General features: G+C 37.0%; 2 protein-coding genes across 2 annotated transcripts in view; both read left to right on the forward strand.

Annotated features, from left to right (window-relative positions):
- The window catches only part of slc25a21 (solute carrier family 25 member 21), a 178,134-nt gene extending 177,337 nt beyond the window's left edge, over window positions 1-797 (forward strand). Inside the window, exon 10 of the mRNA XM_079833782.1 lies at window positions 705-797. Within this exon, the coding sequence (XP_079689908.1) occupies window positions 705-729 (25 nt within the window). The 3' untranslated portion in view covers window positions 730-797. The remainder of the gene's footprint in view (window positions 1-704) is intronic.
- mbip (MAP3K12 binding inhibitory protein 1) lies at window positions 761-16,677 on the forward strand. Its single transcript, XM_079833778.1, has 9 exons — window positions 761-939; window positions 1,260-1,370; window positions 3,114-3,323; window positions 4,139-4,235; window positions 4,592-4,657; window positions 5,771-5,923; window positions 10,804-10,901; window positions 16,190-16,228; window positions 16,360-16,677. Exons 1-9 carry the CDS (start codon window positions 790-792, stop codon window positions 16,465-16,467), a joined length of 1,032 nt encoding a protein of 343 aa, XP_079689904.1. The 5' UTR covers window positions 761-789; the 3' UTR covers window positions 16,468-16,677.
- Window positions 16,678-17,802: the final 1,125 nt, after the last annotated feature.

The raw sequence follows: 17,802 nt of genomic DNA on the forward strand, positions 1-17,802 counted from the left end.
TATTTTGGTATAATTTTACACTTATGTATTATATAACATATACTATAATTACAAATATGTGGATTACAGTATATCATATTTGACACTGTTTTAGCTACAGTCAATAGATTAAAAGACATTAATAGTTTTATTCAGCAAGGATGCATTAAATTGATCAAAAGTAGCAGCGACTCTTTGCTGTCATAGCAAATATTTGACTGCATGAATTGTACTGCATTTGATCATATTTACACAAACTGAGTAGCATACCATCTACTCACTAAAGTTGTTTGTAATTAGGCATAATTTAATAATAAGCGCACAATATTAAGTATATATATATATATATATATATATATATATATATATATATATATATATATATATATATATATATATATATATATATATATATATATATATATATATATATATATATATATATATATATATATATATAGTACAGAAGTATATAACACATGATTTTAAAAAAGTACTACAGACATTTACGTGTTTTTTTATATGGAACTAGCATAGTACATGTAAAAAACGTTTTTTTTTTATTATTAATTTAATATGGATTAATTGTAATAAAAATTGCGGCGTAAGAAAAACACAACAGAATGAAACAGAAGATTATATGTAAAAAAAATAAGAATTTTCAAACTATTACAATGATAGGAAAATTGACCTTGTTCTGTTTTACATATTTGAACCACGACCAGAAGCGTATATTCCTGGCGGAAGTGAGGTCATGTTACACAGAAGCGGGCTAGTCCAATCAGCGCTGTCGTTAGGAGCGGAAGTGTGATGGCGGCGGACGGAGAGAGACGCGATGCGCGTGCGGAAAGTAAACAAGAGCAACGCCGCAACCAGATTTCTCATCATGGTGGACACCGGGATGTATTCAGAGACTGCATTGGCTCTATTATGGAGTCACTCGCTGAGCTTGGCGCAAAGGTTTGTGCAAATAGGACGCAAGCGCTTTAAAACAGGGTTGGGAAACCCGGGGTTGTATCACACATAACAGTACCGTTAAAGTCTTATATAATCGGTAGTTTTTCCCGAAGCAGTTAAGTAATAATCATGAATGCATATGTTTATGAATGCATATGTTTATTCTAATATTCCAGCATGATGTTGTTCTTTTGACGGTCTCAGTTGGTCTAGCTGATCGTTGCTGGTTTTAATCCCTATCGGGTTAGTAATTGTTTCAGCAGGGATACCTATTAAAACAAAATTAAATGACTTTTAATAAATAACTTTCTATTGTTTTCCAGTTAAAAGTGGGTGATAAAGTGTTGAGCATAAGTGCCAATGTCAACAATGTATCTGAGCTTCAGCCATCTCATGTGTACACCTGCTTACAACAGCACATCTCCAAATTACAGGTAAATAGTGCTATCAGATCCATTATATAATTTAATTGCACATTAATAGATATTTTAATATCTTTTTTTTAAATTGAAAACAAGGTTGTGGAGGATAGACAATACTTGTAATTGTGTCCATAATTCAGCTATTTAATTTACATTTCCACATCTATCTCTCACAGCCTCATAAAAAAAAATATATATATATATATATATATATATATATATATATATATATTGCACCAGAATAAGGTCCGTAAATTGGAAATATGTGATGTTATAGCAAAATAAACCCACAAAGGGAGATAATAAACCTTTTTAAGTTCAGATCACCTGTCAATTGTTTATTTTGCGCTGATGACCAGCTGACTGTACGTTAGTGCTGGGCGGTATGACCAAAAATGTATATCACGGTATTTTTCTAAATTATATCTGTTTCACGGTATATGACGGTATTTTTCCCCTATGCATGACCAGGTGTTAACCACATTTTCTACTGATTAAGAGAGGAAATACTGCAGGAGATTCACTAGAATGCCCTGTTTTACTGTAATGATGAGTGCATATTGTAGAAAAATTCCACACTAGAGTTAATACAGGTTTACAAAGCCTCACAAAATGATGCTGTGGAGAGACAACAACCAATAAAACACAGACCTGCAACACACTCAGAGTCATACTTACAGACACCTGAATATCCAAAGTTGAGTTGAGGGCACCTTAAGCATTTAAAAAATCTAACCCTATATAACAACAAACTGCCAAAATGAGGAGAAACGTGGATATTTGCAATACATTTAAGAGCACTCTCTGAACGAATGACACACATCAGTTTAACACAGAAAGAATAAAGCAGTAACTTTTTTGCCAATTCTTTTTTTTAATTGTCAGTTTATTTATTTATTTACATCATTGTCTTTTGTATAGCAGAATAATCCATCGTGTCAGCGCGTTCGTGATCAGACATAAGGTTGTATCAGTGTAATCAGAGCATACATTTCATTTTAATAAGACGTGATGAAATATGCGCGCATACACGCTTCTGGTTCATGTCTAGAGCACTAGAGTTTATGAAATATGTCCATAAAAATGTATACGTGCTTGCTCCGTTCTATATCAGTGCTATATGATCCATGTGGTGAGCGTTGTTAAACCCATCACTGCGCTCTGTGCAGAAACCGCTTTCTCTCGCGCGCCGCGTGTAGTTTGAATTCTTCACTGTAATCAAGGGCTGAATCCGAAATCGCCCCCATAACCTCAAATATTGCATTATTTGAGTGCACTCATTCTATCCCATTGCACCGCAATGACGAGTGTACAGCCGATGTACACACATTGCCTGTCCGAATTGACGCACGTTTTCATTCAAATAAAGTGATAACATAGGGAATAGTGAATGAGAGTATAGGATTCAGCCATAGGCTGTAATGAGATCTCAACTGTGCTCCGACTGCTCTTACTACAATGCATCAATGAAATAGGTCGCCTCTCAAACAATGACGCGCTGCGGCACGTTCCGAATGTTGTTTAAGCGACATATACCGGTATTGCGGTATCATCAAAATTTATATCATAAAAAAAATAAATACCGGTATTCGGTATGAACCGGTATACCTCCCAGCACTACTATACGTTATCCCATATTTGTTTGCCTAAGACATAATTTGATAAATGCGCATTGACAACTGAAAGGTGGCGCAAGGGACAGAAGAACTCTCTGTGTTACCACTTCACTTATCATTAACTTTCTGATTTTTACAGTCAGTCTCTGAAAATTTGAAGCAAATGTTGGAGTCTGAAAGTCACTCCAATCCAGGCAGCAGTGACAGGAAAGAAATAGCAGATACATCTGAGCAGATGTTGGTTGACTCAGAGCATGTTGCTCCTACATCTGACCACTGCATTGTCCTTGAGGATCGTAACAAGACTCAAGTCGATGATAATGTGCAAATCAAGGCTGCTAAATCAGAGGTAAAACACCTCAAACATACCACTACACCACATATTGTGTATATTATGTTTATTTATATAAAAAAATTTTGTACATTATAAATTTTACTATCACAAAAAGGAGTAAGCATAGCGATTAAAAACTGCTGAAAAACTGCTGTCAGCAATATAAGCATTATTTTGTATAATACTTTGTCCCATTTAGTTGAACAGTTAAGTTTATTGGTTTTATTTGTATTTACCAATGATTATTGTTGGACCAAACATTAACATTTTGCATGTTTGCAAGCAATCTCTTTACCCAAATGCAATTAAAGATGATTGCTTGACAGTCACTATTTATTATTTGCATATAATATGCCCCAGATGGCCAGTCATAGGGAGTGTGAATTGCTATCTGTGAACAGACGGTTGAGAATGAATGGAAGGCTCTTTCGCTGCCTGCTTTCCTTCAGAGAGAAACAAATAGCCACCCACTTTGAGAGTCCTGTGAGAGGTCCTGGTCCTTGCAACGTTATGAAGTGGATGTTCATTACATGCTGAAATTGCATGTGGGGGAAGGACAAGGGGGCCCTCATTTTTATTGCTTATTTATTTACAGTCACTGTAATAAAAGGCCCAAGCAAATCACAACTATCTGAAATGGTTGCGTGTGAGAAATATTTTGATTTTTGGAATAATTGTCTACTGCGGTCACTTGTTAGTCATGCAGCCCACATGGCCTAGTGTTCCTCATTAAAACTAAACAGCAAAAAAGAAGACAGTGGATTGATTTTTCTTCTTCAATAGCTCATCAGTCTGACCCTCATTGCTCTCTCTCGCTCATTTTTTTCCAGATTGAACGCAGGATATCTGCATTTATAGAGCGAAAACAGCTGGAGATCAATGAAAACAATGTGAGGGAGTTTTGCAACGTGATCGACTGCAATCAGGGTGAGAATGGGAGGGCACTGGTGACATGGGGGGTGGTCAGAGGGATACTGCACAGCAATTGCCAATGCTTGTAAGAGTGCTGATTTCCACAGGCGTGAGGTCAGAATACTCAATCCTCCAAATACAACAGATCTTAAAAGCTCTTTATTTTTACCAAATCATGTCATTTGCTTTGAACATCTATGGGGTGTTTACTATTGCATAGGTGCAATTAATCATTAAACTAGTGAAGCAGACATTTTTTCCTGTTTTTTATGTGTATGTATTGTGTATATATGTATTCGTATAAATACATACATATACTTTTTTTGCAGAAACTACAAACTAACCATTTTTTCCCCCTGTGTGGTCTATAGAAGACAGCTGTGCAAGAACTGATGCAGTCTTCACACCATATCCTGGTTTCAAGAGTCACGTCAAAGGTTAGGTGCCTGGTTATTGTCACTATATGGAAACTCAAGTTTGCTGTTTGAAAGTTAGGGCTCAGTAAGATATTTAGGTTTGGAAAAAAAAACCCTTTTTTTCATGCATTAGATTAATATAAAATCATAGTCAAGACCTTTTATAATGTTAGATTAGATTAGATTAGATTCAACTTTATTGTCATTACACAAGTACAAGTACAAGGCAACGAAATGCAGTTTAGGTCTAACCAGAAGTGCAATAGCAGCAAGTGCAGGATATACAATGGATGCGTAAGTGCAGGACATGGATATGTACTTCAAAGAATGAAAGAATGTTCATCAAAGAATGAAAAATGTATCTCTGTTTCCACAAAATATTAAGCAGCACACCTGTTTTCAACATGACAATAATAAGAAATGTTTCTTGAGCACCAAATCAGCATATTAGAATTATTTCTAAAGGATCATGTGACACTGAAGACTGGAGTAATGATGACCTTGAATTTAAGGTCTGGACTCGGGTGCCAATTCATGTGTGAAAATGATTCTTCATGCTCCCTCCCAATCTTGACATTGCCATCCTGGAATATGGCCATAATGTGTCTTCCTACATGGTTGTTTAAGAAATGAAAAGCTGCACAATCCATCAGTTAGGGTTAAAAGAACTGTTGCCAAACATATAACATGCTAGAAACTAAATAATCACTGCAATAATGATCCAATCATTGACTCTTAAGCATTTGTTATTTTAAATCCAAACAGCGACTTTTTTTTGTGGCCGGGCAGTGTATTTCACAATATTAATTTACTATATTTTTGACTAAATATATGCAGCTAAGGTGAGCATAAAATAATTTCACAAACTTTAAAAAGCCTATCCCAAACTTGTGACCAGTAGTGAACTTTTTATTTTTTTTAATTTTTTTTACATATTACATATAAATATTCAACACATGCATTTTATGAAATTATGGTATAGAATTTTTGTCTTTTTTTTTATTATTGAAATATGAAATGATTATATACTCTGTGTTTAGTGTTTCATGTACTTGCACTCGCATTCTAGACTAATAATAACTGGATGATCGGTTGATTTGTGGAGCATTAATTAGTGTTTGTTTGCTATTGCAGTGACACGTGTTATAAATACTTATGAACCTCAAACCAGAGGGGCACATGCTGAGTTAGGAGACCAACAGCAGGGGTCCTTCAGCAGAGACTGTGGAAACCCTGCCATTGAGGAGAGGCTCCATAACATGGAATCTCACCTCAAACTTCCATCAGGTAAGTGGGATTAATAGAAGAGCAATATAAAGTTAAATTTCTTAAAGGGGCTATATGTAAGAATTTTCATATATGTATCGCTTTTTTATTGCCAATGTGTGAACAGCTTGTAATGAAACAAAAAAAACAACTTTCATGACTTCCTAGGTTGTCTGAAATAAAGCCCTGACCGGCCCGTGTCCGGCAGCTTATCAAAATTCTCGGCCCGAGTTCGACTGGAGCCCATTTTTTTAATCCTCCCTATTACACACTACTTTTGCAGCTATTAAAATTGTTCAGTTTTGTTTTTAATGTCAGTAGTTATATTTCGTTTCGTTACGTTTCTTTATCAAGTTAATTTAGAAAAATGTTTGGAGCATTTTTTGTTTGTTAAATTAAAATGTTTGTTTTTTAAAGTGACTACCAAGCGGCCAGCGGCCGACAGTGAGTTAACCACATGTTTGATCAATTTAGCCCCTCAAATCAACACTTGACTTGTCTTGCCTTTGCCTATAATAAAATCCATAGATATAACCACTTCAAGAACATCACAATGTTAGTTTAAACGTTTACTATCACCACCACAGTAAAAAGGTATTTTTGACTAGCTGTGGCACGCTTGATGCACATTTAAAGGGTCGCGGCCGCGCGACGTGCGCAATCATCTGTGAAGGCGATCAATCATCTCTTACTAAAGAATAAACATGAATGACCATCTGAAGGTATGCTGAAGATACATTACAACTTACTGTCACGTATCCTATGTGGTGTAATCGCTAAATCAGCGTTTCAACGGCGGAAAGACGTCAATATAACTGCTTGTAAACTAAACAATGTCATGTAACGTTAGCATCACATTTACCTCAGGCAGTCATTCAGTGTCCACAGAATTGTATTCACTTGAGAAATCAACTCTTTCACTAAATATATGCACTATATTAGCCTATATATTCATTATATTCTACTTAACCTGTTAATGAGATCTTGATTATTTCATGCATGTTAAATAAACCTGTCATGAAAATGACAGACACTGTGTATAAATGATTATATTTCAACAACGAATTGGAGAAAAAACAATTTTATAATTAGATTTAGAAGTTATTGCAAAAACTGCCTTATGTGAAGTTTACATGTTTGCATACAATGTGTTATTTGAGAGTTGAATATTATACCTAAAAAAATAAAAAGCAACTGAATTTAGGCTAATAGTTTGGGCTGTTGTTAACCTTTAATATTAATGTGCAAGTAAGGGCTCCCTATATAATTTACAGAAATATCTTCAATAAACGTTTAGTTATAATTTAATTCATTCAAGGACAGTAAACCACTGTTTAATAAAAATAAATAAAAAGCAATTTTGAAAAACTGCTGTACCGAAACGGGCTCTAGTCTGAAAGCCTGTACACTGATTAAAAAAAAAAACTTTTTTTGTGAAGGAATCAGATGTTTTTACTGGGAAAATGTGTATTCCTAAGAGCTATTGTTCTGTAGTGTCAATGTGTCATGCAAAGAATAGGGATTAATTAAAACTATAGTCTCACCTAGCCTGATCTGTATAGTTATACTCTCAAATATACGTTATAATCAAACTATCATAACAGTGTAATCCGTTGAAATGACTCCGGTGAATTGCCAGCAGGGAACATATCCACATCGCTATGATCAGAATCTTTCCCAACTGCTGCTTTCTCACTGCTGTCATTTTTGTTGTTTATTTTGTTATTGAGAGGAAGGCGCACAGCACATATTTCCATATTCATCTAATCGTCACTCTCAGCAGCGCGGATGGCTTTGGGGGTGTTCGTTAACAGTATGACCCTGCAAAGGTATTGCCAATTTTTTGCGCCCTATCATACACCTCGCTAGGGATGAAACGATTACCGGTTTCACGATAAACCACAATAAAATTTAGTGACGGTTAGTAATATCGTTTAAAATTTAATTATCATTAAAACCGCATTTGATTATCACGATTTTGAAAACTCGCGGTAAATCTTGTCCAGTCAGCGTCAGTCTGGTACAGGCGCAGCGCAACGCTGTTTTTGAATGAGAAGAAATGGCAGAAGGGAGTGACAGCACTCGGGGGATTGTTCAGACTTCTAAAAGGACCAAATCTGAGGTGTGGGCATATTTTGGCTTTTACAAAAGTCCTGAGGGAAACTTAATCGAAGATGGTCACCCTGTCTGCTGAACATGCCAGAAGAAAGTCACTGTAATAGGGGAAACACTTCAAAGCTGCGAACTCAAGGCAAGTAGACTTTGACCTCACCACAACTACGTCAAGGAAATAATAACGTGAAGCGAACAAACAAATTCAGACAAGACTAGGGTGACATTTAAGGGATAATAATCCGGGCTTGACATTAACACTCGCCATTTGCGGGTGTAACGTTATTTCGGCTGCACACTAGACACTTTGGCGGTTGAACTTATTATAGTCTACTCAAAAGCCATCTGTTATAATCGCGTTGCTCATTATAACCAATCACACGTGTTTCTATTGAGTTTATGAATGTAATGTCTCAAAATCAGAATCATCGTTCAGATTAGCCGGAGTTTTGTTCAGAGCGTGCACCGCTCTCACTCGCTGAAACGTGCGATGTACGCTGGAGATTCACTCATCATACCGTGGTTGACTGTTTCTGTTCTATTTCAGCAGCGAAAATAGTTTCAAACAAACACAGCCAAACCAAAGTGCATCTGATGTGACTGGCATAACGTTGGCGAATTTAGAGACCGTCTGTAAAGTTACATACAACATTGGTAACGTTAAACTGTTATTCTGACGTTATTCTGACTTCAATAGCACTTGAAGAGAATGACAGTCATAAAACTGACTGTAAAGTGTTCATCTAGGTGTCAGGTATGATGCACACCTTTTGATATTTAATAAAATAAACAGTCAAATCATGAAAATATGGATATGCATTATTTCACTAGGATACTGTTTGGGCTCTTACACAAAATATGCTAGATTTAAATGCATCATAGCTGAACACTGATGAGATTATTGCTTGAGAATATATTATAGATAATATTAGAGATTATATTTACACCAAACTATTATTATTTATGCGTTGCTATTGACGACGGCCATTATAAGGAAGTAAATCCCACAGAATAGAATCTAGCTTAAAAAAGTGCTTGGAGCTGCTTTTATTTATTTGTTGTTTGTTGATTTTCAAATATAAAACTTGTTGAAATGTTTTAAGTGCGTGCATCTGTTCTTTTTTAACACTTTCATCTCATTTGAACAAAACCGTGATAATATTGATAACCGTGATTATTTAGGTCACTATAATCGTGATGTGAAATTAGGGCTGGGCGATATATCGCATGACATTGTTAGGCGCATCTCGTCAGTAAAGCCGGTTCCTTGATTAGTAGTAAATCGCCATCACCTGCTTTCAGATAGAGCTGCATTTACTACACAGAGCCGTAGTTCACTGATAAGCTGAGCCATATCGCATTAATTATCACAGACGTATCGCCTGCGATAATTTATGCGATATGGCTCAGCTTGTCAGTGAACTACGGCTCTGTGTAGTAAATGCAGCTCTATCTGAAAGCAGGTGATGGCGATTTACTACTAATCAAGGAACCGGCTTTACTGACGAGATGCGCCTAACAATGTCATGCGATATATCGCCCAGCCCTATGTGAAATTTCCATACCGTTTCATCCCTACACCTCGCTCAATGCGGCGCCACGTGCGACGAAAGTGTTTTTTGCTAGTTTCACCCCAACGCAGTTATCATTTTCACGTCTAGCGCCAATTTAAATAGTGAATGCACACGCGCACATAATAGATAAGACCCTATTCCTCATCTGGGATTCTGCAGAGCCCTTTGAAGTCATTCAAAGCCCTTGAAACTTCATTGATTTGGACCTTCAACCTGTTGGTTGCCATAGAAGTGCATTATGTGAAGGAAAATCCTGGAATGTTTTTTCTTTTCAACTGAAGAAAGAAAGACATGAACATCTTGGATGAGATTTAATTATCAGAAGAGTAAATTATCAGGACATTTTCATTTTTAAGTGAACTAATCCTTTAAAGAGTGCGTTAGTAATATGCGCCTATAGGCTGGTCCACAATGAGGGTACTCTTTGCTTATTACACATACAGGGATGCGCAGCAGCACACAAACATTTTTAAATATGAAAAAATAAAGGATTAAAATGTAAAAGATTATTATTGTGTACATAAAAATGCCTACATGTCATAATGGAAAGTCTATTTGCACTAATAATGAATGAAATTGGCTAATTATTTGCCCAAACATGGCAATACACACATGTATTTAAACTGGCTTATCAGGTTGAGGGTGTCTATATTCCACCATGTAAATAGCAATCCACATGGTGCGCACCTGGCTTTTAAAGGGAATGGGAGATGACACTCTGATTGGTTTATTGCACGTTACACCCAAAACACACCCATGACTCTTTAAGAGACTAGGTACAACCTTTTTAGATCATGCGCCGGGTGTGCCGACCAATTTTCCCCTCGTTAAACTAGTGTTAAAAAGTGGATTTCGGACACGCCCTAAGTGTACTTGCACCGTGCGCTTTAGACCATGCGCTTGGATCGTTAAAATGGGGCCCTGTATGTCTAAGCAAAGAATGAAAAAGAACTTTGCCGTAAGTATACATTGTGTTCACTGTTCAGTCTCTTGTACTTTGTGTGCACAAGTAATAATTTGCTTGCTGCAGTCCACTTAACGGCCACCAGTGTCGCTAATAATACAGGTTTCTGAATTCTACATATAGCTCCTTTAATATATTAGACATTGTATTTAATTAGGCTATTTTTTCATAGTCCTAAGTGTGTAAGTGTGTGCTGACAGATGAATGCTAGTTTGTCATGTAACTCTAATATTACTGCATCGGTCTCTTAGCAGGTCCAGTTCCTCAAAGCATTTATCAGCGGCTAAAGAAGCTTGAAGATCGAATTCTGGAGCTTGAGGGTCTTTCGCCAGAGTACTTCCACTCCACAGTAAGTGGCGGGAAAAGAGAGAGAGAGAATGTGTGTGTGTGTCCTTGGTTGTTGGAGGAGTGGATGATCAGATATTGAATTAGTTTGTTCATCTTAGTGGTATCTTTCTACAAGTTCCACGCTCTTTGAACATCCACAGTATCTTGAACACGGAGGATAAGGCATTGGGTGATTTTGATAGGTATTTTTTTTCTTTCTTTTTAAATTCATCATAACGTCAAATGGTATATACCACAGTCTAATCACACAGTGTGTTTTTGTTATAAAAGAATAATAGTAAAACATTTTAAAGGGAACGGAAACATGCCACAGGAGTTCCTGCCTAAAATGACATTTGTAAATTTTTATACTTTAATTTTTAAACTATAATTACTCTAAAGATTAAAACTTTAACCTTCAAAGTGATATTCATTCAGATTTATATACAGTGAGGACAATAAGTATTTGAACACCCTGCTATTTTGTAAGTTCTCCCACTTAGAAATCATGGAGGGGTCTGAAATTGTCATTGTAGGTGCATGTCCACTGTGAGAGACATAATCTAAAAAAAAAAAATTCCAGAAATCACAATATATGATTTTTTAACTATTTATTTGTATGATACAGCTGCAAATTAGTATTTGAACACCTGAGAAAATCAATGTTAATATTTGGTCCAGTAGCCTTTGTTTGCAATTACAGAGGTCAAACGTTTCTTGTTGTTTTTCACCAGGTTTGCACACACTGCAGGAGGGCTTTTGACCCACTCCTCCACATAGATCTTCTCTACATCAGTCAGGTTTCTGGCCTGTCGATGAGAAACACAGAGTTTGAGCTCCCTCCAAAGATTCTCTATTGGGTTTAGGTTTGGAGACTGGCTAGGCCACACAAGAACCTTAATATGCTTCTTACAGAGCCACTCCTTGGTTATCCTGGCTGTGTGCTTCTGGTCATTGTCATGTTGCACCCAGCTTCGACCCATCTTCAATGCTCTAACTGAGGGAAGGAGGTTGTTCCCCAAAATCTCGCAATACATGGCCCCGGTCATCCTCTCCTTAATACAGTGCAGTCGCCCTGTCCCATGTGCAGAAAAACACCCCCAAAGCATGGTTACCACCCCCATGCTTCACAGTAGGGATGGTGTTCTTGGGATGGTACTCATCATTCTTCTTCCTCCAAACACGTTCAGTGGAATTATGACCAAAAAGTTATATTTTGGTTTCATCTGAACACATGACTTTCTCCCATGACTCCTCTGGATCATCCAAATGGTCATTGGCAAACTTAAGACGGGCCTGGGCATGTGCTGGTTTAAGCAGGGGAACCTTCCGTGCCATGCATGATTTCAAACCATGACGTCTTAGTGTATTACCAACAGTAACCTTGGAAACGGTGGTCCCAGCTCTTTTTTCAGGTCATTGACCAGCTCCTCCCGTGTAGTTCTGGGCTGATTTCTCACCTTTCTTAGGATCATTGAGACCCCACGAGGTGAGATCTTGCATGGAGCCCCAGTCCGAGGGAGATTGACAGTCATGTTTAGCTTCTTCCATTTTCTAATGATTGCTCCAACAGTGGACCTTTTTTCACCAAGCTGCTTGGCAATTTCCCCGTAGCCCTTTCCAGCCTTGTGGAGGTGTACAATTTTGTCTCGTGTCTTTGGACAGCTCTTTGGTCTTGGCCATGTTAGGAGTTGGATTCTTACTGTTGTATGGGGTGGACAGGTGTCTTTATGCAGCTAACGACCTCAAACAGGTGCATCTAATTTAGGATAATAAATGGAGTGGAGGTGGACATTTTAAAGGCAGACTAACAGGTCTTTGAGGGTCAGAATTCTAGCTGATAGACAGGTGTTCAAATACTTATTTGCAGATGTATCATACAAATAAATAGTTAAAAAATCATAGTGTGATTTCTGGATTTTTTTTTTTAAAGATTATGTCTCTCACAGTGGACATGCACCTACGATGACAATTTCAGACCCCTCCATGATTTCTAAGTGGGAGAACTTGCAAAATAGCAGGGTGTTCAAATACTTATTTTCCTCACTGTAGATGTTTTGAGATATTAGTACAAATTAATTAAACTAAATCAAATCTAATTCAAGGCAGCTCAATCAAGGTAGTATATGTAAATAAACAATATTTACTCCTTCTCCGTGTTACCTGGACCAAGCAATTCATATTTATTTGTCAGTTAGAGTCCCTTTTTTTGGACTTTTGACAGCTCCTGGGGTTTCATGAAATCTGATGAAACTTCCGCATTTTTGTATTCCTGTCCACAGGCGGTCGAATCGACAGAGGGTTATAAACAGAACAGTTATTGTAAAGGTAGATTTATCACGTTTTTCAGAATCTGTTGCAGCGTTCTCTCCGTATTTACGATTATTTGCCGCCTTTAGCCCCTGCCTACAACACATTGGAAAAAAACTACTTTTTGCATTTTTACACCCAGGAGCAATACAAGTCGACACCATTAGGACTAAACGTTTGCTAAGTATTTCCTACTAAAGCAAGGTAGTATTTGACTCTGGTCAAGAGTGTCCATGGTCCATTGTGGAGGCCTTGGATGCCCAGTGCATTATGGGTGTTTGTTGAAGTTTTCCTTCCTATTTGGCAAAAGGGAAGACAACAGTCTTTTTTCTCTGTTTTCTCAAATCAGGAAGCACCAATTTCAACACTTTTTTTGCCTTTCTACTGTACAGGCAACACATTTTATTGAAAGCCCATCTGTCAGTGGTGAAGCAGTGGTGAACTTTAACTATTGGACTTGACTGGCATTAAGAAAATTGTCTGAAGTTTTCCTTTAAGGACAGCATGAAATGAAAACATGAATATCTATGTGTTGGTGTATTCCTAAACTAGAAAATAGAATGAAAATGGACAAAAATAGTGATGCATCTTGATTGCAGAGGCATGTATGAGTTTTGTCCAATAAAATGCTCTTTAGAATGAGAATGTCCCCTCATCCTAATGGCGTATGCCATTGAACTTATTTTAACATTATGATCATTAACTTGATTATTTCAGCCTGACTTTAAAGGTAAACTATGTAGGATTTTTGCAGTAAAATATCCAGAAACCACTAGGCCAGTGTTATATATTTTGTTCAGTTGAGTACTTAGAATATCCCAAATGTTTTCAACTATTTGTAAATCGTGAGAAAATTGCTATTTTAACCAAGGAACCGGGACGTGTGAGCTATGCGTGTGAGGGAGTCGCCTGTCGATTGCGTCATATCTGCGTCACCCTCGGTCTCCGGTTTTATTCAGTGAAACACTTTACTCTCACTGCAGTGTGAACAAGTGTCATAGCAGCCGCCGAGCGAACGTCATAACTTCCTTTTCAACACACTCAGATATATCTAATACGATAAACAGAGTTGCGTTACCTCAAACTCATGACTGGAAAAGAGGAAGTGGCGCCGGCAACCGTGTCATAATAAAAGTCCCGCCAGCGACTAGGCCATAATAACAGTCCTGCTCTTCAATCGTTCCTGCGGCCTTGCTCAGCTCCACAACACTCGCTCCTGCTCTGCTTCAGACTACAGTAATGTTAATAATCGCATCCATGAACATGATTTCTGCCCGAGTCCTATCCTGACTGTTTCCCACCGGCTGTGAGGTGAAAACCACATGTCCCGAGATTCTGCGCTCAAACGTGCCGTCATCAAACTACGCCTTTGTTTTGAACAGGCGACCTCTAGTGGACGGAAAAGTTACATAGTGTAGCTTTAATTTGACCATTTATATGGCAAATTTGAGTGTGGATAGTTGTATGAATCTGTCACAATGCAATAGAGGCTTATACAAAGGCATGGGGTCAGATAGAAGATAGGAAAATACACTAGAAATCGTGGTGCATTGTACACTACTATTCAAAAGTTAGGGATCTGTGAGATATTTATTTATTTTAAATAAATGTCTTCAATAAAGGGTAGACTAAATTGAACAAAAGTAACAGTAAAGACTTGCATTTAGAAAAATCGTCTTTCAAATAAATGCTGTTCTTTTGAACTTTCTATTAATCAAAAAATGGCATAACTCTTGTCAACATTGATGAAAATAAATGTTTCTTTGGCAGAAAATCAGCATATTAGAATGATTTCTGAAGGATCATGTTACGCTGTTATGATGCTGAAAAATCAGCTTTGCCATCACAGGAATAAATTACATTTTAAAATATAATAAAATAGAAAGGAGTTTTTATTTGTTATTAAATGTTAACATTTTTACTGTATTTTATTAAATAAATGCAGCCTTGGTGAGCATAAGAGACAAAAACATAAGTCTTACTGAGTCCAAACCTTTGAAGTAGTGCAAGTGTAGGTCAGGGGGAAAGGGCTAAAAATGACCCTTTTTTGCGCAATTAGACTGAGTTTGTGTCACTGGTTTCTCTGTTTGTTTTTACACTGACTGTACCACACACGTCCTTGTTACGCTGCAGACTTCTCACTTATGTGTTTCCTCCTGCGCTCACGACAGTCGGCCAGAGAGTTCTTCAAAACCATTAAAAGCTGATATGAGTGATATTTTTCCCCCTCACTTCAGAATTTGTTATCCCTGTCAGATTGTAGCCCATCAAAGTTAGCTGAGTAAGTGCTCTTGAACCATTTCTACGCCTCCTCACACCAGCTTCACTTAGTTCAGTGCTGGGCTGAAAGCTAGCTGATTTCCATGTCCTTTACAATGTGTGTGTGTGTGTGTGTGTGTGTGTGTGTGTGTGTGTGTCTGTGTGCATATTGCCTGTAAAGTGGGACTTTGAGTGCCGTCAAATATGCTGATCTTCTTAGTTTGTAGCGCAGCTTTCAGGACGTCGAATGAATTAATTGAACTCTGCTGACCAGGGTGAGCAGATATCATGCATCTGCCAAGTGGGTCCATATGCACACTGTAAAGTGATTAAAATGAAGATAAATTATGGGTAATAGATAAAAAGAGATGGACGGAATAAATGAAAGGGCCATTGGGTGACAGAAAGAATCCCGATGGCCCCCACTTAATACTATTAATCAGTGTAAGTCTATAGCAGCTCGGGTCTGTTGACGGTGATTGAGAGATGCTGAAGGACATCTGTTTCATACTCTAATCATGTGCTGTTTCTGTCCACTTATGTGTGTCCTTGGTTCAATTTATTGTTTTGGTTGCCATTAAATTTCCACCCCTATTAAATTTTTTTTTTCTGTGGAAAAACAGCCATGTGAGAGTCTGATATTGAGATAAATGCTTTACCGTTTGGTTGAATGACAACTGATGTGCATTGTTCATATAAATCAACATTCATTTCATGCTTTTAATAATTTTTTTCCCCCAGAATTACTCGCACAAACGACCTAAAGCCTTAATGTCACAGGTAAGTTCCAGTACTGATGCATTTGCGTATTCATGGAGAGAAAAATATATGAAGGCCCTGCTTCTCATTGAGATCATATTAGATATACATCATATAGAATGATGAAAATATTTTTTTTTTTTTTACCACAGAACTATAGTCTCGCTGAGTTGGATGGGAAGATAAGTGCTGTCAAAGCTGCCTTGATGAAGAAAACCAGCGAGTTTCAACCCACAGACGCAGGAGAGTTTCCATACTGACACGTGTTTTCTACCTTCTCTTAATTGGTTAGATCTTCACTTTTGGTCATGTATAGAGCTGTGATGGTCACAGATTTCAGAGAAGATTTAGGAGTTATGCATCACTGAATATTTAATATCTGTAAAATGTACACGTTTTGCTTTGTCATACCTGTGTGTTGTTTAATTTTTGGATACCACTTATGTAAATAAATGTACATCTAATTCATGCATTCGAATTCATGTGCTGTTTTTTTTGCGAATGTTATACAAATACGAAACATTTGTAAAATTAAGGAATTTAGTTTCAAGGATTGATGGCATGCATAGCATACATATATATGGTAAAAAAATGTTTGAACTATATTAATGTTAATTTTCTTGTTTTATTGTATAAATAATGCCTTGGTCATTGTATGTTTTTCTTGTGTAGGATATATGAACTTAGTTATTAAAATATAGATATTTATATAAACACTAAACTAGGAAACCCAAAATGACATAAATATGCCTTATACTGGTTTAGTTACAGCTACTTGTTAGCCCAAATTATGAATATTTATTTTGTTGAAATTGCAGAAAATTCTGACTGTTTCTATTTTAAACATACAAGACATTTTTCAGAACACTCCTTGCACAGCTATGCTAGCGAAAGGCCCATGAATGTTAATGTTAAAACCGTCCTATGATTATTACATGTGATTGAGGGTGGAGGTGACTGTTTAAAGAATATGTGAATGTGATTGCAAACGGTGGCAGTGTGAGCAGACGGCAATAGCTGCTGTGACTCACTTTTCCTCTCTAGCCTCTCAAGGCAGGTCTTAATGAGATTTTGTCTTAGAATTTAAGTGTATATTTTATATATTTTCAGAAAGTTAACACAAATTAATTTACCCTCTGTCACTGCAAATCTGTATAAATTTTATACAACAGTGATGTAAAGTATTTGAGTAAAGGGATAGCTTACCCAAAAAATTATAATTATTCCATAATTTACTCACCCTCAGGTCTATATGACATTCTTCTTTCAGACGAATACAGTTGGAGTTATATTAAAATATGTCCTGCCTCTTCCAAGCTTTATAATGGCAGTGAATGGAAGCCCAAAAAAAGTGTATCCATCCATGATAAAAGTGCTCCACATGGCTCTGGGGGGTTCATAAAGACCTTCTGAAGAGAATCAATGGGTTTGTGTAGGAATATACATATTTAACACGTTATAAAGTAAAATATCTAGCTTCCGGTGGACTGCCTTCCGTATTAAACTTACGAAGAAAGCGTAATGCCTCTTGCAGATCAAAATGCTTATGCTACGTCCGACGTCATTGTTTCGCCAGTTATGATTTGTTACGCTAC

The sequence above is a fragment of the Gobio gobio genome (genome assembly GCF_949357685.1).
Source record: "Gobio gobio genome assembly, chromosome: 13".
Classification (NCBI taxonomy): Eukaryota; Metazoa; Chordata; class Actinopteri; order Cypriniformes; family Gobionidae; genus Gobio; species Gobio gobio.

Bases quoted from the DNA above. Each gene is read 5' to 3' on its own strand.
- mbip (XM_079833778.1), top strand. From the start codon at position 790: ATGGCGGCGGACGGAGAGAGACGCGATGCGCGTGCGGAAAGTAAACAA. The intron at 1,371-3,113 runs GTAAATAGTGCT...TGATTTTTACAG, and splicing joins AGCACATCTCCAAATTACAG to TCAGTCTCTGAAAATTTGAA. The intron at 4,658-5,770 runs GTTAGGTGCCTG...TTGCTATTGCAG, and splicing joins TTTCAAGAGTCACGTCAAAG to TGACACGTGTTATAAATACT.